At 40.7% G+C, this 26,121-nt stretch overlaps 1 protein-coding gene across 1 annotated transcript in view; it reads right to left on the bottom strand.

Moving 5' to 3' along the window:
* LOC126248088 (uncharacterized) overlaps positions 1-26,121 on the bottom strand; it is a 237,304-nt gene that overhangs the window by 123,194 nt on the left and 87,989 nt on the right. Inside the window, exons 4-5 of the mRNA XM_049948752.1 lie at positions 25,347-25,462; positions 15,951-16,038 (exon numbers count right to left, since the gene is read on the bottom strand). Coding sequence (XP_049804709.1) covers positions 15,951-16,038; positions 25,347-25,462 — 204 coding nt within the window. The remainder of the gene's footprint in view (positions 1-15,950; positions 16,039-25,346; positions 25,463-26,121) is intronic.

Raw genomic sequence — 26,121 nt, 5'->3', positions numbered from 1 at the left:
TATTACAATAACAGCTTTTATCCCCTAACAAATATTTCTTTATATCAATCTGATAAATGAGGTACCAATTTTCATAAATTTAGCTTTAAAATTTTTTTTACAGTAATGAAATACTTTCTTAAAAATTTCCATCCCCTATTGCACTCCCTTAGAGGTTGAATTTCCAGAAATATTGAAACAAGTATTCTTTTATTTCTAACCAAGAAATTACATACAAATTGTAATATACAAAGTCTTAAAAATTCTTTAGTAGTTATTTCATCATTATTTATTTTCAAAAAAAACTTTCACCTACTACTTTATCTCCTTAGTGGTTGAATTTCCAAAGACAGTGACATGCATATGTTTTATTTCTAACAGAGAAGCCAAATACAAATTTTCATAGAATTTAGCTTCATAAATGAAATACTTCCATAAAAACTTTCACCCCCCCCCCCATTTCACTCCCCCCATGAGCACACAGAAATACCGCAACACGATGTGGCACGGACTCGACTAATGTCTGAAGTAGTGCTGGAGGGAATTGACACCATGAATCCTGCAGGGCAGTCCATAAATTTGTAAGAGTACAAGGGGGTGGAGATCTCTTCTGAGCAGCACATTGAAAGGCATCCCAGATATGCTCAATAATGTTCATTTCTGGGGAGTTTGGTGGCCACCGGCAGTGTTTAAACTCAGAAGAGTGCTCCTAGAGACACTCTGTAGCAATGGTGGACGTGTGGGGTGTCACATTTCCTGCTGGAATTGCCCAAGTCCGTCAGAATATACAATGGACATGAACGGATGCAGGTGATCAGACAGGATGCTTATGTACGTGTCACCTGTCCGAGTCACGTCTAGATATATAAGGTGTCCCATGTAACTCCCATGTTAACTCCAACTGCACATGCTCCACACCATTACAAAGCCTCCACCAGTTTGAACAGTCCTCTCCTGATGTGCAGGGTCCATGGATTCATGAGGTTGTCTCCATACCTGTACACGTCCATCCACTTGACACAATTTGAAATGACACTCTTCTGACCAAGCAACATGTTTCCAGTCATCAACAGCCCAATGTTGGTGTTGACAGGCCCAGGCGAGGTGTAAAGCTTTTTGTCATACAGTCATCAAGGGTACACGAGTGGGCCTTCAGCACCAAAAGCCCATATCAATGATGTTTCGTTGAATGGTTAGCACACTGACCTTTGTTGATGGTCCAGTGTTGAAATCTGCAGAAATTTGCGGAAAGGTTGCACTTCTGCCATGTTGAACAATTCTCTTCAGTCTTCACTGGTCCCATTCTTGCAGGATCTTCTTCCGACCACAGAGATGGTGGAGATTTGATGTTTTAACTAATTCCTGATATTCACAGTTAACTTGTGAAATGGTCATATGGGAAAATCCTCACCACCTCGCTACCTCGGAGGTGCTGTGTCCCATCACTCGTGTGCCAACAGTAACAGCATGTTCAAAATCACTTACATCTTGATAACGTGCCATTGTAGCAGCAGTAGCCGATCTAACAACTACGCCAGTCACTTGTTGTCTTATATAGGTGTTTCTGACCGCAGCGCCATGTCCTGCCTGTTTACATATCTCTGTATTTGAATGTGCATGCCAGTAACAGTTTCTTTGGTGCTTCAGTGTGGAGCAGCACTGACTGACCCTCTCCAAGTTCATTCAGTCGTACACACCATTCACACCAGTTGTTCTGAGTCTCGTAATGTATGGATTCACCAGAGGCTTACTTCAGTTATTGTTCAGTCGTTTATGAATAAAGCCAAATTTGTGTTACTTGGATCGTGTACTACTTTGTTACTACATGATGCATCTTCACAAATGAATTTTTTTATTGTATCTTGTTTTTCACTGCTGATGACAACATCTTTTATTCTGAGAGCTGTATTGTCTTCTTCACCTGTTTCACATTCCAGTCTTGGCTCCAATAACAAGTATTTACATATTTAAACAATATTATGAAAATGATAGTTGCTACTCACGACACAGTGGAGATGTTGAGTCGCATTAAAAAAAAAAAAAACCCTGTCACAAAATACGCTTTCGGCCAACAAAGTTTACATATTCGTAAGTTTGGCAAGTACAAACATTCCCTTTATCTACATTAGATTTTTTACAGTGAATCTGATGTACATAACAAACGTATAGGTACCAGGTTGTGAAACAAACCTTTCCACATTTTCATTTAAATAAAGGATATTTTATTTCCCCTCCAAGATTAACTGGCCCGCTTGCATGAGCCAAGTGCAAAACTGCAACTAGTTACTGTATTTTTAACTATGTACTTCCCCCTCCCAACCACATCTCTAATGGAGCACACAACCATAACATTCATGGAAAAACTAATGTGGCCATATGCCTGGTATTTCTGACTCTCCTGTTATGTGCAGGGTATCCACTGGCATTCACTTTTTCTAGGTGGAAAGGCAAACAGCATCTGACTAATGTGTCAAGTTCCAGCCAGATGAATGTCTGCAAAGGTGCCAACTAAAAATGATGACGGCAAGGAACTTTTTGAACCAAGGAAGTTTTAAGTGTGCCGTCTCCTTCAGTTGGATAACCATGGTGTTTTAAGGCATTCGGTTTTGTTCCAGTCTGTTTCTGAGAATCACACATCAAAAACAGCTTTTGAGCTGTGAATTCACCAAATTCAAACTAGAAGTTGTCTGTACAGTGACAGACAGTTGGAAAATGCAATTCAGTACATATCCTTACTGTTTACAAACAGTGTGAGTATCCTGTCAACGAACGTAATACCATCTCTTTTTTTCTTTCCTGGTCTTATAAACATGTTATTATTAGGGCAGATACTAACAATTTTGTAAAACACTGATGGTGATATTTTTTGCAACTTGAGAAATCAGATGTTCGACAAGAAACTCACATTAAACATCGACATACATTTCTTTGGCATTTATCACAACAAATCATCAAAAATAACAGATTTTTGAGATACAGTTAATATGACTGCAAAAGTTACAACACCCATTAAGTAAATCTGAAACATACAATTTGATATAGAGTGAAAAGAAATCAAAATTATTCAACTGGTTGCTTTTTCTGCAGATCAAACAGCAGGGTGTACAGTTATCCAATACTTGTAGAGGGGGGTACCAAATTCAGCACATTTAACAAAACTGATAATTTACATACTGACAAACATAGAGCTGTTGAAATTAAGCAGCCTGGTAGCAGCATGTCCAAGTTTATGAACGGCCTTTGAAGTGTCATGTATCCCTACAAACATAAAGGCAAAGAGGTCATTGAGATTCTAAATTTTGCAAACATTTTGTGCACAGTAGGGCATGTCACAAACCTCCCGGCAGCTTCCAATGTCCAAAACAAAGTTAAGGATCCAACCCGGACAACACTTATCAAGAACAGAAACTGAGCAGCTGTACAGTGAATGTAGTACAGAACTGGTCAAATGGGCACTCTACAAACCAGGGTATTGTGTTTCGGCTTACTTTAACACACAGAAAGGACACACTTACACCTTCTTCCATGTATGTAAGGAGAATCAAAGAACATAGCATATTAGTATGTTTAAAAATCTACTTCAATCCCAGTCCTGGCACAATGTTTACAAGGAAGATGACATAGACAAGAAAACATTCCTTGAGATATTATTATTTCAATATGCCTTCCCAGCAAAATGAGGCAAGGTACATCATCAATGTAGGATAACTGGATCATAAAAAATGTAAGAGTATAATGTATGAGCAAGAGTTTTCCCTATAGGCAAAGTGTAACAACAGGTGCTCCCAACTTCCCCAGTTATTTGCATTTTACTAGAAGATCCTTTCTAAAATAATATCTAAGACAAAACAACTTAAAAATAAATCCAACATAAAAGATCAAAATAACAAACTTAAAGCTGTGTGGCATACTGTCAGCACTACAAACAAATTGACAAAAACACACTTCTGCAATTGTCAATTAAAAACAAATAGGACAGACATCTTTGATAAATTTAATAGTCATTTTTCAGGTTTAGTTAGAAGTATTTCAGCTGGCTAGTCTGCATCAACAAAATCTTTCCCTGTAAGCTGTAAGATAAAAGTAAGTCCTTACCAGCAGCACAACAGTATGGCTTTTGAAAAAAAAAATTAAGCTATCTTTTACTGAAAAAATTAAGCCATTTTTTACTGATCAGACAGTATATTAAGGTCCAGTAATTAAAATGTTGTGGGTCCCAGATTTGAACCCAGCCACTGCTTTAATTTTGAATAAAATCATCAGGAACGGCAGCTGAAGATATACAGTATAAGGAGCCCCCCTTGTTCTGCCAACGGCCTTATCAAATAGGGTGGAGGAGCGGACAGAGTTTTACAGTAACTTATTACCCTTGGTGAGAGGAACTGTCTTTAGAAGACAGAAGAATCAGCAATGATCAACTGTATAAGGATGCACAAGACAACAGAAACCACTGCATTTGAGACACACACCATGTATATACAGGACATGTGACTGTACCTGAAAAAAGTGTCATGATGGACTCTCCACTGGCGAAAGATTCTAGATTAGTCCTCCATTCAGATTGCCATGCAGGAGATAATCATGAGACAAAGACGGAATAATCAATGAATTTGTAACATTCTACGGGTCTGAGTGTGGGATGTCGTAAGTCTGAATGTGGCAGGGAAGCCAAAAAAATCTGAAATGGGAAATGAGAAAGTCCAGAATAGATACAGTAGGGATCAGTGAAGTGAAATAGCAAGAAGGTAAGTATTTCTAGTCAGATAAATATAGGGTAAGAACAGCAGCAGTAAAAAATTATATAACAAGAGTAGGATTAGTTATGAATAGAAATATATGGCTGAGAGTGATCACTGTGAACAGTTCAGTGAAAGGGTTATTCTCATCAGAATCGACAGATAACCAATGCCAACAACAATAGTTCCAATATGCATGTCAATGTCACAAGGAGGAGAGAAAGTATATGAGAATAATGAACACATAATTCAGTATGAAAAGAGATGATAATTAATAATGGACATGTAATTCAGGAAGGAACAGGGATGATAATTATATTATTATGGGGGATTGAAATGTGGTAATGGATTAGTGTTGTGGGAGAACATGGGCTTGGTAGCAGGAATAAAAGAGGAGATACACTAATTGAGTTCGGCAATACATTTCAGATGGTAATAGTGAATACTCTAAATCACAAGACGAGAAGGTATGCTTGGGAAAGGCAGATTTCAGCTGGTTTATGTAATGGTCAGACAGAGACTCCAAAATCGGTTTCTGGATTGTAAGGCATTATCAGCAGCAGATACAGAAGCAGATAGCAATTTAGTAATGCTGAAGAGTAGACTGAAGTTAAAGAGAATTGTCCGGAACAATCAATGTGGAAGACAGTGGGATACTGAAGTACTGAGGAATGATGAGAGGCATTTGAAGTTCTATGAGGCTGTTGATATTGGCTTAATAAATACCACACTAGGCAGTTTGATTGAAGAGGAATGGACATCTCTAAAAGGGCAAACACGGAAAGGGGGCAACCACGGAAACACAGATAAACGTAGGTACAAGGAAGGGAGCTGTTAAGAATTCCTGGGTAACAGAAGAGATACTTCAACTGAATGAATAAAGAAGAAAGTAGAAAATACGAAAACATCTGGGAATGACAGGAATACAATGACATAAGTCATTAGGAATGAAATTAATAGGAAGTGCATGGAAACCATGGTGAAATGGCTGCAGGAAAAATGTGAACAAATTGAAAAATAAATGGTCATTGGAAAGACAGTGTATAGAAACGTCAAAAAAACCTTTGGCAAAATTAAAATCAAGGGCTTCAGTATTAAGAGTGCAATGGAATTCCACTGTTGAACAATGAGTAAGGGGTGGATAAGTGAAAAGAATACACTGAAAAACTCTATGAGGGGGGACATAAAAGATGAAGAAATAGGGCTCAATATGATAGATATAGGAGGTCCAGTATTAGAGTTACAGTTTAACAGGGCTTTGGAAGACTAGCAATCAAATAAGGCAGAAGGGATAAATAATATATCTTCAGACTTTATAAATCACATTACTATTCAAAAGTTGGTGTGTAGAATCTATGAGACTGGAAATATATCATGACACTTTCGGACAGATATCCACACAATCCCCAAGATAACAAGGGCAGACTAGTGCGAGAACTATTGCACAATCGGCTTAACAGCTTGTTCACTCAAGCTGCTGACAATAATACACCGAAGAATGGAAGGATCTGTTAATTCGATGGTTAATTTGTCTTTAGGAAAGGTAAAGACACCAAAGATGCAGTTCTGATGTTGTAACTGAAAATGGAAACAAAACTTAAGAAAAATGAAGACATATTTATAAACATAGCGAGTTAGAAAAAGCCTTTGAAATGTGAAATGATGCAAAATGTTCAAAATTTTGAGAAAAATAGGAGTAACCTCTGGAGGTGTTGGTGACAATGTGCAAAAAGAAGAGAGAACAATAAGAATGGGAAACCAAGACTGAAGTGGATTAAAAAGGGTGTACGACAGGAATACAGTCTTTTGGCCCTACTGTCGAGTCTAAATCATCGAAGAAGCAATACCAGAAGAAAAAATAAATAAATTAATAAAAATTAAAAAAAAAGGTCCCAGAGTGAATTAAAATTCAGGATGAAAGCATACCAATGATAAGATTCGTTGACACTGCTATTCTCAGTGAAAGTGAAGAAGAATTACAAGAGTTGATGACGAATGGGATGAACAGTCTAATGAGTACAGAATACAGAGAAGATGTTGACACCCAGACAGTGGTCGTGCATGTGAGCTGTACTTGCATATGTGTATATGAGTGTGTGTGTGTGTGTGTGAGAGAGAGAGAGAGGCTTTAATGAAAGTTCAGAACTGCATTATGCAATACACAGCTGTAACAGAACATCTGACTAAATATGATCGATTTCAGTCTAGAAGCAGACTATCATCAGGTCCAACACCTATCTCAGCTATGCATTTTTGTAACTGGAATGACAGTTATCAGATGTACATTGTTCCATCACTGGCTCACCGTTGCAACACTGGAGGAGGAACAGAAAACAGCAAAGTTGTCCACAAACAAGGAGCACTGTACTGGACTCCCTGCCATAGACGTTATACTTTTGATGGTTATGGCAAAGAGGGTAACACTTAAAACACTGCCCTGGTGGACACCATTCTCCTGCTCACATTGATCAGACAGTGTGTCACCAACTCGGGTCTGAGAAAACCGCTGAGACGGGAAAGACCGAATGAAAATGGGGAGATGGCCCAGAAAGCCCCACTGATGCAGTTGTGAGAGTATACAGTGTCTCCAAGTAGTATCGTAAGCCTTACTAATATCAAAGAATATGCTGATACAGTGATGCTGACGGAGGAAAGCCTGCTGAATAGCCGCCTCTAGGAGGGTCGAGTTGTCAACCATGGACCGAAATTTTCGGAATCCACACTGAGAGCAGCTAAGGAGTTCCCTGGTCTCTAAAGGCCAGACCAGATGAAAGTTAAGCATCCATTCCAGGGTCTTTCCCAGCTCTTCAAGTCGATACTCTGATAACTATTGGGACATGTGCGGTCCTTTCCTCATATGAGGAGAGGGATGGGAATTGACTCCCTCCACGAGGTGAGGAACATGCCTGTCTGCCATACTAGATTAAAACATTCAAGGAGGATTTCCTTTGACACCGCTGGCAGTTGTCGAAGCATGGAGTGCCGGATGTGGCCGTGACCTGGTGCAGTGTCAGAAGTCTCAGTCAGTGCCGATTCGAGCTCCCACATGGAGAAAGGGGAGTTGGAGGCCTCAGAACTGCTTGACCGAAAGTCCAATTTTGCTCTTTCGACAGTCTCACGGTAGCGAGAAAACACCGGACCCTGGCTTGCACTGGCAGTAGTTTGTGCAAAATGCTCTGCCAGCATCTGAGCAATGTCTCTGGGCGTCGTTAGGAGCCACCCCTGGTTCAAGACTGTAGCTATCGGTAAGGCAGGTTCCCCAGAGGTTGCCTGCTAACAACTGTTCCACCTCAACAGCCATGCATCTCATCAGCATGCAGCACACGTTGAGAGTGAGGTTTATTTCCCTCCTCATGATTCGGGCCGTCAAGCCAAGATCCCTATTCCCAGAAACACACAACAGTCCACCGCCGCGCCGCACGGTGGTCGCTAAAGCATGCCCAGAGCTTACGGTGACGGGACTGGTGGTGCTTACCAGTCCCCAGCTCAGGAATCCCGGGGTCGCCAAGCCCATACCCAGCGAATGAATGCTGAGCCCCTGGGCGCCCTACAGTTGTCATGGTGCATTTGATTATACTAGCACAGGTTCCATGTAATCCCAAGCAAATGCCCTCACAGCATAATACTGCTCTCAATGGCCTGCATCCATGGTGAGACGCAAGTTTTGGACAGCTGCTGTTCTGAATGATGGTGTATCTGGACACGTATCATCAACCTGGTTTAACAAGAAACATGACTCATTCCTGATACGGATCCCACACTGATGAACAATACTCAAGTATAGGTCGAACGAGTGTTTTGTAAGCCACCTCCTTTGTTGGTGGACTACATTTTCTAAGGATTCTCCCAATGAATCTCAACCTGGCACCTGCCTTACCAACAATTAATTTTATATGATCATTCCACTTCAAATCATTCTGTACGTATACTCCCAGATATTTTACAGAAGTAACTGCTACCAGTGTTTGTTCCGCTATCATATAATCATACAATAAAGGATCCTCCTTTCTATGTAGTGGCAATACATTACATTTGTCTATTAACATAGACAAATGTAATGTATTGCCACAGGGTCAGTTGCCACTCCCAGCACCAAGTGCCTATCCGCTGCAGATCTTCCTGCATTTCACTGCAATTTTCTAATGCTGCAACTTCTATGTATAGTACAGCATCATCCGCTAAAAGCCGCCTGGAACTTCTGACACTACCTACTAGGTCATTTATATATATTGTGAAAAGCAATGGTCCCATAACACTCCCCTGTAACAAGCCAGAGGTTACGTTAACGTCTGTAGATGTCTCCATTGAGAACAACATGCTGTTTGCTAAAAACTCTTCAATCCAGCCACACAGCTGGTCTGATATTCCGCAGGCTCTTACTTTATCAGGCGACAGTGTGGAACTGTATCGAACGCCTTTTGGAAGTCAAGAAAAATGGCATCTACCTGGGAGCCTGTATCTAATATTTTCTGGGTCTCATGAACAAATAAAGCGAGTTGGGTCTCATACGATCGCTGTTTCCGGAATCCATGTTGATTCCTACAGAGTAAATTCTGGGTTTCCAGAAATGACATGATATGCGAGCAAAAAACATGTTCTAAAATTCTACAACAGATCGACGTCAGAGATATAGGTCTATAGTTTTGCGCATCTGCTCGACGACCTTTCTTGAAGACTGGGACTACCTGTGCTCTTTACCAATCATTTGGAACCTTCAGTTCCTCTAGAGACTTGCGGTACACGGCTGTTAGAAGGGGGGCAAGTTCTTTCGCATACTCTGTGTAGAATCGAATTGGTATCCTGTCAGGTCCAGTGGACTTTCCTCTGTTGAGTGATTTCAGTTGCTTTTCTATTCCTTCGACACTTATTTCGACGTCAGCCATCTTTTCATTCGTGCAAGGATTTAGAGAAGGAACTGCAGTGCGGTCTTCCTCTGTGAAACAGCTTAGGAAAAAGGTGTTTAGTATTTCAGCTTTAAGCATGTCATCCTCTGTTTCAATGCCATTATCATCCCCAAGTGTCTGGATATGCTGCTTCGATCCACTTACTGATTTAACATAAGACCAGAACTTCCTAGGATTTTCTGTCAAGTCGGTACATAAGAATTTTACTTTCGATTTCACTGAACGCTTCATGCATAGCCCTCCTTACGCTAACTTTGACATCGTTTAGCTTCTGTTTGTCTGATGTTCTTTGGCTGCGTTTAAACTTGCAGTGAAGCTCTCTTTGCTTTCGCAGTAGTTTCCTAACTTTGTTGTTGAACAACGGTGGGTTTTTCCCATCCCCCACAGTTTTACTCGACACGTACCTGTCTAAAACGCATTTTATGACAGCCTTGAACTTTTTCCAGAAACACTCAACATTGTCAGTGTCGGAACAGAAATTTTCGTTTTGATTTGTTAGGTAGTCTGAAATCTGCCTCCTATTACTCTTGCTAAACAGATAAACCTTCCTCCCTTTTTTTATATTCCTATTAACTTCTATATTCCTATTAACTTCTATATTCAGGGATGCTGCAACGGCCTTATGATCACTGATTCCCTGTTCTGCACTTACAGAGTTGAAAAGTTCGGGTCTGTTTGTTATCAGTAGGTCCAACATGTTATCTCCACGAGTCGGTTCTCTATTTAAATGCTCGAGGTAATTTTCAGATAGTGCACTCAGTATAATGTCACTCGATGCTCTGTCCCTACCACCCGTCCTAAACATCTGAGTGTCCCAGTCTATATCTGGTAAATTGAAATCTCCACCTAAGGCTATAACATGCTGAGAAAATTTACATGAAATGTATTCCAAATTTTCTCTCAGTTGTTCTGCCACTAATGCTGCTGAGTCGGGAGGTCAGTAAAAGGAGCCAATTATTAACCTAGCTCTGTTGTTGAGTGTAACCTCCACCCATAATAATTCACAGGAACTATCCACTTCTATTTCACTACAGGATAAACTACTACTAACAGCAACAAACATGCCACCACCGGTTGCATGCAATCTATCCTTTCTAAACACCGTCTGTGCCTTTGTAAAAATTATGGCAGAATTTATCTCTGGCTTCAGCCAGCTTTCCATACCTATGACGATTTCAGCTTCGGTGCTTTCTATCAGCGCTTGAAGTTCCGATACTTTACCAAAGCAGGTTCAACAGTTTACAATTACAATACCGATTGCTGCTTGGTCCCCGCATGTCCTGACTGCCCCCTTTCTGTACTTGTCCAAGGCCATCTAACCTAAAAATCCGCCCAGTCCACGCCACACAACCCCTGCTACCCGTGTAGTTGCCTGCTGTGTGTAGTGGACTCCTGACCTATCCAGCGGAACCCGAAACCCCACCACCCTATGGCGCAAGTCGAGGAATCTGCAGCCCACACGGTCACAGAACCGTCTCAGCCTCTGATTCAGACCCTCCACTCGGCTCTGTACCAAAGGTCTGCAGTCAGTCCTGTCGACGATGCTGCAGATGGTGAACTCTGCTTTCATCCCGCTAGCGAGACTGGCAGTCTTCACCAAATCAGATAGCCGCCGGAAGCCAGAGAGGATTTCCTCCGATCCATAGCGACACATATCATTGGTGCCGACATGAGCGACCACCTGCAGATGGGTGCACCCTGTATCCTTCATGGCATCTGGAAGGAACCTTTCCACATCTGGAATGACTCCCCCCGGTATGCACACGGAGTGCACATTGGGTTTCTTCCCCTCCCTTGCAGCCATATAACTAAGGAGACCCATTACGCACCTGACGTTGGAGCTCCCAACTACCAGTAATCCCACCCTCTGCGACTGCCCAGATCTTGCAGACTGAGGGGCAACCTCTGGAACAGGACAAGCAGCCATGTCTGGCAGAAGATCAATATCAGCCAGAGACAGAGCCTGAAACCGGTTCGTCAGACAAACTGGAGAGGCCTTCCGTTCAGCCCTCCGGAATGTCTTTCGCCCCCTGCCACACCTCGAGACGACCTCCCACTCTACCACGGGTGAGGGGTCAGCCTCAATGTGGGCAGTATCCCGGGCAGCCAAAGCCGTAGTCCGATCGGGGGATGTGTGGGACGAGCTGGCTGTCCTCGACAAACCTCTGTCCGGACCCCCCACAGTGGTGCCCATTGGCAACAGCCTCAAGCTGTGTGACCAAAGCCAACACTGCCTGATGCTGGGAGCGAAGGAATGCCAACTCAGCCCGCATCCAAACACAGCAGTCACAGTCCCTATCCATGCTAAATACCGTTGTGCAAAGAACGTCTGAACAAATCTACAGAGAGCACAAACAATTTGACACAAAATTTAAACGGTTATTGAAATACAAGACTGCCTAGTAAATGCAGTAATGCTGCTACTTGCACACTGCTCGGCAGCAAAAGGCTAACTGTACTGTTAGTAATGTACAAAGACTATTTGAAAGAAATAAACAAATGACAGATGACTACGTGACTTTACACATTACAGATATTAAAATGCAAATCTGCCCCTGCTAAATATGAAACTACACAATGATTTGGCGGATTTAACTAAACAAGTGCGCTAAGAACACTCAAACAAATTTTCAATTTCACTACAACACTTATATGAACGCTAAATACGCTACTTGCTGTTACTTGTGCACTGCTGACACACTGCTCGGCAGCAGAAGGCTAACTTGGGAATACATTGGGGACGTCTTCTGTTGTGGAGCTCCACGTTCTACATGTGCTAAACAGTGTGCTCTGGAACGCTTATGCCTGCACCAACATCATACTCCAACATCAAATCTAACTTTCCTGCTTTACAGAGTGGGCAAGCTCCTGACCACATTCTGTGAAGAGGTGCAGGCATCTAACACAATGTTGCCTATTTGTGGTTTTGTTGTCCTTCAACCACTTTCCATATGCTTGTTCCCTGGTGCTAGCCAACAACAATCTACCCTGTGTCAAGATCGGTCATACCAGTGTATTACCAAATTTGCAGCCTGTATTATTGCTAGAATGATTTCCCATTCTTCTCTGCTCTACTTATGTACTTTCCTTGCCATGTAACATGCCTGCAAAACTGTCAGGCAGCATTTGATCTCGTGGTGGGCAGTGGTCATAACATTATGGCTCAGCAGTGTATATTTTCATCTATTATCTCACCAAGCAAAATAGTAGACGAACTATCTCATTTGACGCCAATAAACTATATTGCCCTTTAGTGCAATTGCTGCAATAATCAAATCAAAGAATATGAATAATTTACAGGTAATGATGCGATTATAGGCAGTTCGTACACACATTCAGTGGCAAGCAAAACAGTGATTTACATAGCTTCGCAGAGTTAACAAAAGGGATTGATAGTTTTCCGCAGACTCTTGATTTCACAGTTACTTCTTAGGTAGTCCTAGTACTCATTATCACTATATACAAAGCGTCACTACAAAAGAAAAGCACACTATTTTGTAAAAATCCAATTTTCATTCAGCACATGTAAAAGTTTTACAGTGTGTAGATACATCCTTCGCGCTTGTTTTCAAACTTAGTTCAACCTGTTCACGTGAGTGGCGCCGTCACAGCATGTCTTCAAGATGGCTGCTACACTTGACGTTCATCAGAAGCAATGTGCTGTCATAGAATTCCTGTGCTGTGAAAACGAGACAGTGGGAAACATCCACAAGAGATGCTGCTGTCGATCACAGTACAGTTAGTCGTGGGCAAGCAGGTTACACGATGAAAGTGGGCACGGCAATATTGAGGATTGTCCTCACAGCGGTAGGCCTCGTACTGCACACTGCCAAGTACCACCATAAATTCTGATGCATATGTGACGGCACTGAAGAAACTTCAAGCTCGACTGAGTCGTGTTCGACCACATCGGCAAAAGCAGGATGTTCTTCTGTTGCACGACACCGCACGGCCACACGTCAGTAAAAAACCATGGAAGCGATCACAAAACTCGGATTGACAACACTGAAACACCCGCCTTACAGTCCTGACCTGGCTCCATGTGACTATCATCTCTTTCGGAAACTGAAAGACTCTCTTCGTGGAACAAGGTTTGAAGACGATGACCCCCTTGTGCACGCTGCCAAACAGTGGCTCCAACAGGTTGATCCAGAATTTTACCGTGCGGGTATACAGGCGCTGGTTCCAAGATGGTGTAAGGCTGTAGACAGGGATGGAAATTTTGTGGAGAATGAAAATATTGTTCCTGAAGGATGTATCTACACGCTGTAAAACTTCCAAACATGTAGAATAAAAGATGGATTTAAAAAAATAGTGTGCATTTCTTTCGGAGTGATCCTCTTATGTTATTTTCCATATTGTTCTTCGTCAAAAAGCTCTTATATGAAATAAATGTGTTGGTGTCACTTTGTTCAATCCTTTGTTTCTGTTCTAATTTTACTTAGCGCTCTTAAGATAGATTTGACAGTGTAGCAACTCCCAAGGAAGCATACCGCAGGTTGCAACTTACCAATACCTGCTATAAGATATTAAAACTGTAGACCATGTTCTTCTATGACATTGCATTTACAAATACTTACTGCATAGACATTTGCATATGATCTACAATTTTTGTATACATAGTTGGTTTTTATAAGGTTGTCTTCACATGTGTTTTGAGGGCACTGTCAGAATTGTTACTCTAACTGAAGAAATCCCAATCATACAAAACTGATCTTAAACATCTAAAAAGAGAAATGAGGAAGACGATGAGGAGGAGGAGGAGGAGGAGGAGGAGGAGGAGGAGAAGAAGAAGAAGAAGAAGAAGAAGAAAACTAAGCAGTTATAGTACACAACGGCTGTTCAAAATGTAAGATGACTTTTAAATTGCACGAGCAATGTGTATTCGATTATTGATCTTTTTTGTGTTACGTTGGTACACATGTTCCGAACATATGTTCACAGTTCCAAGTGTACAGCATACTTCATTAGTTTTTGACAGATAGACAGGATAGACATCTTTTAGTGTGCTCGGCGATTTTCGATTATTATAAAAAAAGGAGCAAAGAATTTGCATCGAATTTTGTGTGGAAAATGGAATCAAGTGCTGTAAAACACTTGAAATGCTGACAGTGGCATACATTGAGTCTGCTATAAGTAAAAAAAAAATTTAAAAGTGGTACAAGCTCTTCCAAAATGGCTGAGAAGATGCCAATGACGAATCTCACTCTGGAAGCCCCAACACATCAACAACAGATCATAACGTCAAAGCTGTGAAAAAAATTGTTTTGGAAATTGTCGAATTACCTTCACAGAAGTTGCTGAGGATGTTGGCATATCGGTCGGCTCGTGTCATGCAATTTTTTCGGATGCCTTGGGCTCGAGATGTTTTGTTTCAAAGCTTTTCAATTTTGATCAGAAGAACCGTTGCATAAGTATCACTCAGGAGCTCTTGAATGACATCAATGGAGATCCTGATTTGCTCAAAAGGGTCATAACTGGTGACGAAACATGAATTTACAGTTATGACGTTGAAACCAAAGCCCAATTGTACCAATGGAACCATCCCAGAGAGCCAAGACCAAGAAAGCATGCCAAGTTCGCTCAAATATCAGAGTTTTGCTCATCCCCCCCCCCCCCTCCCCAATGACCATGGCGTAGTGTGTCATGAATTTCTGCCTCAAGGTTTTATGGTCAGTAAGGAGTATTACCTTGACATTATGCAACGTTTGTGAGAAGCAATACGCAAAAAACATGCGGAAGCAATTCATAGCTTCTGCAACACGACGATGCAACTTCCCATTAATCGTTACTTGTGAGAGATTTTTTGGCCAAAAATAACCTGACAATCATGACTCACCAGATTTGGCCCCTTGTGACTTTTTCCTGTTCCCAAAACTGAAGAGACCTATGAAAGGATGAAGAGTTTCAACGATTGAGGAAATAAAAACCTGCATTGCTGGAAGTATTCAAGGCTGTACCAAAAAGTCCTTTTCAGAAGTGCTTCAACGATTGGAAAAGCATTGGCACAAGTGAATTTTGTCTGAGGGGGATTACTTACTTACAACATGAATACTGATGAATAAATAAATATTTTTTCATAAAAATTTAAGGTCACCTTACTTTTTGAACTGACCTCGTATCATAGACAAAATTGGTAGCTGTTTCACACAACAAAACACAGGATCTCTCATATTGGAAATGCACTACTCAATCTCACCATTATCTCAAATAATTTCAACAAAGAAATCAATGTTTGGCATTAACTACAAGCAAAATTATTACACTTTTAATTAATGAACAGGTCTGAATCACTGTAATATTATTCAATCATGCATTAATGATCAATCACCTGCAACATCTTGAGACTGAACTCTGCATCACAATTGCTTAAACATCTAAAGATAGTTTTTCCATCTCCAATTTGGGTTTCAGCGTATCTGTAAACAAATTTAAATCATGAGAGTTTTGCAACAGTATTTATTAGCTGTATTAGTACCTTACTGATGATTTTACTACAGTTTTAGTAACACAATAATACAACTTAACAGTTACAGGCAATTGATTGTAAAACTATCTGTTGAGACCGAGCACCAGAGTATATATATTTTGGAAAAGATGACATTTCATTTGAGGAGACAGTGATAGACTGACTATAAAGTTTCATTTATTTGTAACACAGTCACTTATTACAACAAACTGTAGGCCTATATAACTTTTTGGACGAACAGTTTCAGTTTATTTTAGTGGTATTCAAGAGTTAATAAGGTTAAATAAAATAGCTTCTGCATAACGGTATTCTGAATACTCTATAAATCTCATGTCACTTGTGACAATGCAAGCTGGGATATTTTTACTTCCCCTCTTGTTTTGCCATCTGCCTCCTTAAATTAGTTTTTTCACTCTTACCTAATTACTATTGTCATATGTGAGTATAATCTGCATTTCCATAAAAGAGAAAGACTGACCCTCAGTTTTAAAGAATATAAAACAAGATCTAATTTTGTGCTTACTTTTATGTATGTAATTGATTTCCTAATTTATTTTGACTATTCATAGTTAATAATTTCATTTTAGGGTGAACTCGGTGATTGTTTTATAACTTAAATTCTATTGCTGACTTATAAACAAATATAAATTCTGTACTAATTATAATCTTAAAGTATATATTTGGCTCTATTCGAAAACATGTTAGCAATACCAGCCCTCGATTAATTCCAAAGGAATTAACAGTTTTGTCAAAAGTATTGTTTGCATGTGTGTGTGTGTGTGTGTGTGTACCCGTCCTTTTTTCCCCCTAAGGTAAGTCTTTCCGCTCCCGGGATTGGAATGACTCCTTACCCTCTCCCTTAAAACCCACATCCTTTCGTCTTTCCCTCTCCTTCCCTCTTTCCTGATGAGGCAACAGTGTTGCGAAAGCTTGAATTTTGTGTGTATGTTTGTGTTTGTTTGTGTGTCTATCGACGTGCCAGCGCTTTTGTTTGGTAAGTCACATCATCTTTGTTTTTAGATATATTTTTCCCACGTGGAATGTTTCCCTCTATTAATTTATATATGTTAATTTCATGATTTAAACAAATAATTCGGCTTAACTCATGTAGTAGAATAAACTGTTAAAAAGAACCAATTTTTCGATGTATTCAGTTAATCGAATGAGTTAAGTTTTAATTGTAATTTTTTTAAATTTAACTTCGAACAATGTGTGGTTTCAGCACCTATTATTGTGAGGATATATAAGGGCCCGGTTTTTGGTCACGAGACAGTCCATGGCCAAGTTTCAGACAAAAAACCTGTGTTGGTTAGAACACCAACAATGCTTCAACTTAACTGTGAAATAAGTGTTACACAATTAGGCCATGTTTTAAAACAATGACAGTGTCTGCTCCATACGTATCTTTCTATTCTTCAAGACCTGTGAACTTTGTGATTAGATTTTACTGCTCGTAGGTGTTCAATGGTAAACTATTGTAGCAGTATGTGGAGGTTTGCCTGCAACCTATTAATGAGGATTATCGAAAGTTAAACAATAGTGCACTGGTCATATAACTGTGTATTATTGGGGGGTTGTGAACAGTGAAAGTAAAGAATTGTGAAACGCAACTGTGCACCTGTCAGCTACATAATTTAAAGCAGTTAGTGTTATACTTCCACACTCCATTTTTCAGCCAATGTAGCAACGCAGTACATCGACACCAAGGACAATCAACGAAGGGATAAAGAAGGGGAACCATCACAGGCTCTTCCAGCTTTAAAAATACAGAGATTTTTCTGTTACACAATTAGTTGTATTTACTACGTCCATTGCATTCAATGGCACACTCCAAAAAAATTTACCACACCACACACCAGTAAAGAAAAGGGCACTGATAGTCACAGTGAAATAAAGGTACAAAAAAAAACCTAGACAAGTGAGACTAAGACTCGTACTCCAAGGGTTCTGTATACACCCCTAGTATTCAGACAGGCACTGAGCTGGCTGTTTCATTTACTTTCATCCAGTTTCAGAAGAAGAGAACATTTCTCTTTAATCACAAATATTTGGTATTCTTTGTTACAAATTATTGTACTAGTTTTTTAGAAGATATTTTCAACTCTTTTTATAAAGCACTATCAAAATAACAGTGATCAAACCAGGTGACAAGCAATGATGATTTTGAGGGAATCCTGATCAAGTCAAGCATCCTAGATCCACTTGGGAAAGACTGCTCTACTTTACGCCTTCTCTCACTGCTGCCAATTCTAGTGATCTATTGTTTGCTTCAAAACACAGTCACTGAATGTTAAAATGTAAAAGACAAAATACCTGTGATTACTGGAGTCAGAGGGACACATTTTGAGTCAGGTTACAGACAGAGATTATTGAAAGAGATTAAAACAGAACAGTGTCATGATGTCTGTAGCAGTACCGTCAAACGGGGTGATTTTGGACACCGGGGCGAATTCCGACAGTATGGCTTATTTGCTCTTTGCCACTGCATAGAAACAAAGAGTTACTTCAGAATGAGATTTTCACTCTGCAGCGGAGTGTGCGCTGATATGAAACTTCCTGGCGTATGAAAACTGTGTGCCAGGCCGAGACTCGAACTCGGGACCTTTGCCTTTCGCAGGCAAGTGCTCCACCAACTGAGCTACCCCAGCACGATTCACACCCCGTCCTCATAGCTTCACTTCCGCCAGTACCTCGTCTTCTACCTTCCAAACTTTACAGAAGCTCTCCTGCGAACCTTGCAGGACTAGCACTCCTGAAAGAAAGGATATTGCGGAGACATGGCTTAGCCACAGCCTGGGAGAGGAATAATTGACGAACAGCCTCAGTGTTAAAAATCCATGCATTATCGTTAAGTGGAAACTTCCTATTGTTGCGCCAAGTGGGAAGTTATTGTAATGGTAATTGTTGATGCGCTCAGTAGCTATGAGGATTGAGACAATTTCTGTACAAGTTTGTCGAGTTTCTTGTGCAAGGTTATAAAATAACGATGCTTTTTGTAAAACTGTGTACTGTGTGGGGTGATTTCGGACAATGCCAAGAACGAATAAGAGCAGGAGAGGTGCTACAGTACGGTGTAATTATGACCCGGAACTTTTAGATAAAGCTGTTCGTAATATTCAGAGTGGTAAATTATCATACAGAAAAGCGAGAGATTTGTATGGTATACCTAAATCAAGCCTACAAAATAAAGTGCAGAAAGCACATCTGGGGGAAAGGGAGGGGGGGAAGAAGGTAGGACAGCCAGTGTTAAATAAAGAAGAAGAAGAAGAAATGCTTAAGCAAGGTATCTTGAGGACTGCACATTGGGGATTTCCCGTCACTAAATTGGATATTAGATATTTAGTTAAAGGCCAACTTAAAAAATCTGGCTGAAAAGAGAAGCAATTTCGTAATAATTTGCCAGGAGAAGATTAGGTGCATTTATTCCTCAAACAACAGTCAGAAGATCTTTCTGTTCGCTTAAGCGAAAATATTAAATGAGCTCATGCAGAACTTATCTGCAATATATGAAATTCATTATATCATTCCATATTACTTATTTGTAACAAAGGGCTACTTTAAAATTTGTAAAATGTAACCAAAATCAAATAAAAAGCATGTAGAATTTAAAAAAAGGCAGTAACTGCCCAAATTCACCCTCTATATACTGTAACTTCGGACAGAGATTTAAAAAACACACGTGTCCGAAATCACCCCAATCCATGGGGTGACTTCGGATACTTTACTTAACTGCCTCAGATAAATATACCTTCACATACACTTTCTGGTTCTGGGATATTTTATTTGTTACACATATACCTTACCGCTTCCATAACCATCAATTTAATCTAATAATATATATGAAAGTTACAATCAAAATAACGACAAAACCGTCCAAAATCACCCCGTTTGACAGTATCCAAAGAAATAAAATTTGTGCGTTTCATCAGAACATTAGAGGATCAGAAAATAAGACAGATGAGCTTCTTGTGTGCCTAGAAAATGGGGTAAATTCTGAAGGTATAGATGTTTTGTGTCTCTCTGAACACCATGTAACCGCAGGGATGGAGAAGTTAAATAAGGGATTACAGATCAGCATCTTATTCATGTAGAGTCAACATGGAAAAAGGAGGAGTTGCTACTTATATAAAAATTGGACACAAAGTCAAAAATATTGAAACAAATAGATTTTGTGTAGATCATATCCTTGAAGTATGTGCTTGTGAGTTGCTACTGCAATATACTTCTATAAAAATTGTAACAATCTACAGATCCCCTCAAGGTAACCTTCAGCTATTAATGAAAAATCTAAAGGCATTATTGAGCTACCTGTCAGACAATAAGGAGGACTTAGTAGTTTGTGGTGATGTTAATGTAGATTTCTTAAAAGATACAGACAGGAAAAATGAGCTAGAATCTTTGTTTGGTTGTTTCAATCTAGTATCTATTGTAAATTTTCCTACTCATGGGCAGCAGGAGAGTAGGTCACTTGTCGATAACATTCTCATACACAGTGCTCAGGCAGAAACAATTAATGTGTACCCAGTTGTTAATGGGCTATCTGATCATGATGCACAGTTAATGGAAATGACACATATAGCACCTTACAGGTTTCAGGCAGGTTCATACGAGGCAGGAAGGCTTATTGGTGCGAACAGGGTACACAGTTTTGAGAGCAGCATAGAAGAGGTAGAATGGAATGAATTACACACAGAAAATGATGTTGATGCCAAATTCAATTTATTCCACTGTAAATTTGTCTCAATATTTGAGAGTTGCTTTCGTGAAACATTATCCAAAAAAGCCATTACAAAGGCAAGTAAGCCTTGGATTACTAACGGAATTAAGATTTGTTTAAGAGGAAGAGGGAAATATACAGACAGGCCAGAATAAGTCACACTCATAGAAAAACTCAGGTTTTATGGAATTGAAGGCTATATACACAGTTGGTTTGAATCATAGTTAACGAACAGAAAGCAAAAAGTTGTGCTGAATAACACAAATAATGTTGGAAGGGTGGTAAATTCTAGTGAATGGGGAGTAATCACACAGGGAGTCCCAAAGGGTTCAATTTTGGGTCCTTGCTGTTCCTTATTCATGTGAGTGACCTCTCACTTAACTTTCAGCAAGAAGAACTAGTACTTTTTGCAGATGACATGAGTGTTATAATAAATCCCATTCCAGAAAAAGCAGCTGAATATATTGTTTAGGATGTCTTTCTAAGAATTATTAATTGGTTCTCAGAAAATGGACTCTCCTTTAATTTAAAAAAAAAAAAAAAACACCCTCCCTATATCCAGTTGCTTGTGTAGAACAAAAAATTTCGGTAACATTAATATTAGCACTACTCATGTGTGTATCTGACTAGTTCCACATCCTATCAGTAAAATAATTGTGAAAATGATCTACGGAACATGACATAACTAAACTAACTAAACTGAAATGCATTCTAGTAACTATGGTGCAAAGTCTTGCACACGAGTTGTCTTGAAGCTATTTTGTATCACATGTCAACGTAATCATCTTTTAAAGGCACTTTCACCAGATATTTCAGTTCCATGTGATAATTTTACAACAGCAGATCATTGGCACAAAAACTAAGTTGTCAGTACTGCACAAAACACTGTGCCACATCACTGCTCCCAGCTGAAGTTAAAAATGTGGTCCTTGTCCTCTCCCCGCAAAACCCCTTAAATGTGAACTCATGAATACAATATGTACAGTACTTACAAAGAGAACACAGCACGTATCATTGCCCGATTTCCCAGGAACTTCGCTCACTGGAAGAGAAGTCAAACACGTGTCTTGGCTTACCTATAGATACTCAGCCATTTCTGAAAAGCTGACAGTCAAAATTTTTCAGATTTTTTGAGATACTTTACGTGTCTTTTACTGCACTATATCCTCAGATGAAATGGGAGTTAAGTGGTCAGCATCACAGCTTCTTTATTCTGTGCCCCTGTTCGAAATCCAATTATTATTTTTAATGTTTTCATTAATTTACCCATTTGCACAGAAAGTGACTACATGAATGTTTTTTATGTAATTATGAGGCACAAGGATGTTATATTAATTGTAAAATTAAAACTGGGTTTCACTACAAGTGTCACAAATTTATTATGTAAAATGTGTGTGTGTTTATATATATATGAATCCGATGGAACCAAAGGAGTTGAGGTTGGAGAGGAAATTCTGGAGTTGTTCTTCACTGAGAGTCCAGATCATGAAGATGTCATCAATAAATCTGTACCAAACTTTGGGTTGGCAGGCCTGGGTAACCAAGAAGGCTTCCTCTAAGCAACCCATGAATAGGTTGGCATACGAGGGGGCCATCCTGGTACCCATGGCTGTTCCCTTTAATTATTGGTGTGTCTGGCCTTCGAAAGTGAAGAAGTTGTGGGTCAGGATGAAGCTGGCTAAGGTAATGAGGAAAGAGGTTTTAGGTAGGGTGGCAGGTGATCGGCGTGAAAGGAAGTGCTCCACCCTACCTAAAACCTCTTTCCTCATTACCTTAGCCAGCTTCATCCTGACCCACAACTTCTTCACTTTCGAAGGCCAGAAACACCAACAATTAAAGGGAACAGCCATGGGTACCAGGATGGCCCCCTCATATGCCAACCTATTCATGGGTCGCTTAGAGGAAGCCTTCTTGGTTACCCAGGCCTGCCAACCCAAAGTTTGGTACAGATTTATTGATGACATCTTCATGATCTGGACTCTCAGTAAAGAACAACTCCAGAATTTCCTCTCCAACCTCAACTCCTTTGGTTCCATCAGATTCACCTGGTCCTACTCCAAATCCCACGCCACTTTCCTTGACGTTGACCTCCATCTGTCCAATGGCCAGCTTCATACGTCCGTCCACATCAAACCCACCAACAAGCCACAGTACCTCCATTATGACAGCTGCCACCCATTCCACATCAAACAGTCCCTTCCCTACAGCCTAGGTCTTCGTGGCAAACGAATCTGCTCCAGTCCGGAATCCCTGAACCATTACACCAACAACCAGAAAACAGCTTTCGCATCCCGCAACTACCCTCCTGACCTGGTACAGAAGCAAATAACCAGAGCCACTTCCTCATCCCCTCAAACCCAGAACCTCCCACGGAAGAACCACAAAAGTGCCCCACTTGTGACAGGATACTTTCCAGGACTGGATCAGACTCTGAATGTGGCTCTCCAGCAGGGATACGACTTCCTCAAATCCTGCCCTGAAATGAGATCCATCCTTCATGAAACTCTCCCCACTCCACCAAGAGTGTCTTTCCGCCGTCCACCTAACCTTCGTAACCTCTTAGTTCATCCCTATGAAATCCCCAAACCACCTTCCCTACCCTCTGGCTCCTACCCTTGTAACCGCCCCCGGTGTAAAACCTGTCCCATGCACCCTCCCACCACCACCTACTCCAGTCCTGTAACCCGGAAGGTGTACACGATCAAAGGCAGAGCCACGTGTGAAAGCACCCACGTGATTTACCAACTGACCTGTCTACACTGTGAAGCTTTCTATGTGGGAATGACCAGCAACAAACTGTCCATTCGCATGAATGGACACAGGCAGACAGTGTTTGTTGGTAATGAGGATCATCACCCTGTGGCTAAACATGCCTTGGTGCACGGCCAGCACATCTTGGCACAGTGTTTCACCGTCCGGGTTATCTGGATACTTCCCACTAACACCAACCTGTCAGAACTCCGGAGATGGGAACTTGCCTTTCAGTATATCCTCTCTTCTCGTTATCCGCCAGGCCTCAACCTCTGCTAATTTCAAGTTGCCGCCGCTCATACCTCACCTGCCACGTGTGAAAGCACCCACGTGATTTACCAACTGACCTGTCTACACTGTGAAGCTTTCTATGTGGGAATGACCAGCAACAAACTGTCCATTCGCATGAATGGACACAGGCAGACAGTGTTTGTTGGTAATGAGGATCATCACCCTGTGGCTAAACATGCCTTGGTGCACGGCCAGCACATCTTGGCACAGTGTTTCACCGTCCGGGTTGTCTGGATACTTCCCACTAACACCAACCTGTCAGAACTCCGGAGATGGGAACTTGCCTTTCAGTATATCCTCTCTTCTCGTTATCCGCCAGGCCTCAACCTCTGCTAATTTCAAGTTGCCGCCGCTCATACCTCACCTGTCTTTCAACAACATCTTTGCCTCTGTACTTCCGCCTTGACTGACATCTCTGCCCAAACTCTTTGCCTTTACAAATGTCTGCTTGTGACTGTATGTGCGGATGGATATGTGTGTGTGTGCGCGCGCGCAAGTGTATACCTGTCCTTTTTCCCCTAAGGTAAGTCTTTCCGCTCCCGGGATTGGAATGACTCCTTACCCTCTCCCTTAAAACCCACATCCTTTCGTCTTTCCCTCTTTCCTGATGAAGCAACCGTTGGTCGCAAAAGCTTGAATTTTGTGTGTCTATCAACCTGCCAGCACTTTCATTTGGTAAGTCACATCACATATCACACACACACACACACATATATATATATATATATATATATATATATTTTCCCCCTCCCCAGAGAAAGTCTAGTCGTCTAGTTTCTATGGATAAGCCAAGACAAGTTTTCACATATTTTGACTTCTCTTCCACTGAACCAAGTTGCTGGGCAATTAGGTTATGGCACTTGCAGTGTTCTCCTCATTATTGACACTCGCTGCCAGATTTCTGTTCTGCAGATGTTGGAAGAATTGTATAGACACTCCGTCACCTCCCGCCAGATCGTCATGAAACATACATTATCTGCTTCCTCCTGTGACTGCAATCACACAAGCAAGACTTTGCAATCCCCTGGGGGGTCACGACCCTCAGGTTAACAGGCACTATGTTAGGCAAGTAAGGGGAAGTTGCGGAATGACAACAAAGGAAATGATGTTTCAGCGGAATGGAAGTATGGATGCTTAAAGAACAATGGAAACAGTGATGACAAAATGGTTTGTTTGTGTGTGTGTGTGTGTGTGTGTGTGTGTGTGTGTGTGTGTGAGAGAGAGAGAGAGAGAGAGAGAGAGAGAGAGAGAGAGAGAGTATTGGTAAAAGACAGAGGGGGGAAGAGGGGATGGCATAGGAAGGGAAGTGGAGGGGGAGAGGAGAGATCATGGTGTAGAGAGGAAAGAAAGGGAGGTAATGATAGAGTAATTGGGGGGGGGGGGGGGGTTGGAATTCAGGCAAAAGAAGAAGGATGGAGGAGGGATGTGTAGTGATAGTGGGAGAGGGTTGAACAAAGACATATACATTTTATAACTAACTTAACCAAGTCAGTACTTACTTTTGCAAGCAGGTTTTGCAGAATATATGACCTTCAATACATGTGACAGTGTCCTCTGCTAGAACTTCATCATCATAGCAACAACCACACTCCAGCAACTCATTATTTTCTTTAGCCTATGGGAAAAAAAACTATTAAGAAATAAATTGAACAAATACAGAGCTTCTCAGCATCTTTATTGTAAAAAGTAGTACCAAATGCCAATGCTACAAGCTTTGATTTTATGATTTAGACATTGTAACTTGCACTCTGTCTCATACTTTAAATTCTTTTGCTACCTTAGCCTGTGGTTAGATACCTTACATGATCACTCCGTACCTGTTTGGGTACTTTTGCAGTACAAAAACAATATTTTATCTGGCCACAAGAACAATAATACACTACACACTCGCTAATCTGGCCATTCCCTGCACAAATGGGTGCCAGATTAGCAAAAGTTCTAAATTATTGAGTGTGTTTAAAATTTAGTTTAAACCCACAGGGACTATTCTGTATTAAATTCACAGAAACATTCATTTTCATAGGACACTTAGTCCTTGAGAATGTATATATACAGTAGTATAACTCACTATGAACCATGTCCCGAACTTTTAGTAGTTGCAATGACAGTACATGATGGTGGCATTCTTTATCACACAACTGTTTTACAAGCATTAACATCAGTACTGCACATACATGGTGGTCATGTAATGTACTCCAGAAAAATGTCTGCAGCTGCAGTACTAGCAGTGTGAGAAATCTTCGCGCACTCTCCTCCTATGTTCTCTTCATCATT

Source organism: Schistocerca nitens, chromosome 1 (genome assembly GCF_023898315.1).
Source record: "Schistocerca nitens isolate TAMUIC-IGC-003100 chromosome 1, iqSchNite1.1, whole genome shotgun sequence".
NCBI classification, from domain to species: Eukaryota; Metazoa; Arthropoda; class Insecta; order Orthoptera; family Acrididae; genus Schistocerca; species Schistocerca nitens.
The sequence above is the reverse complement of the archived record's forward strand: the minus strand, read 5'-3'. Positions and strand labels throughout refer to the sequence as shown.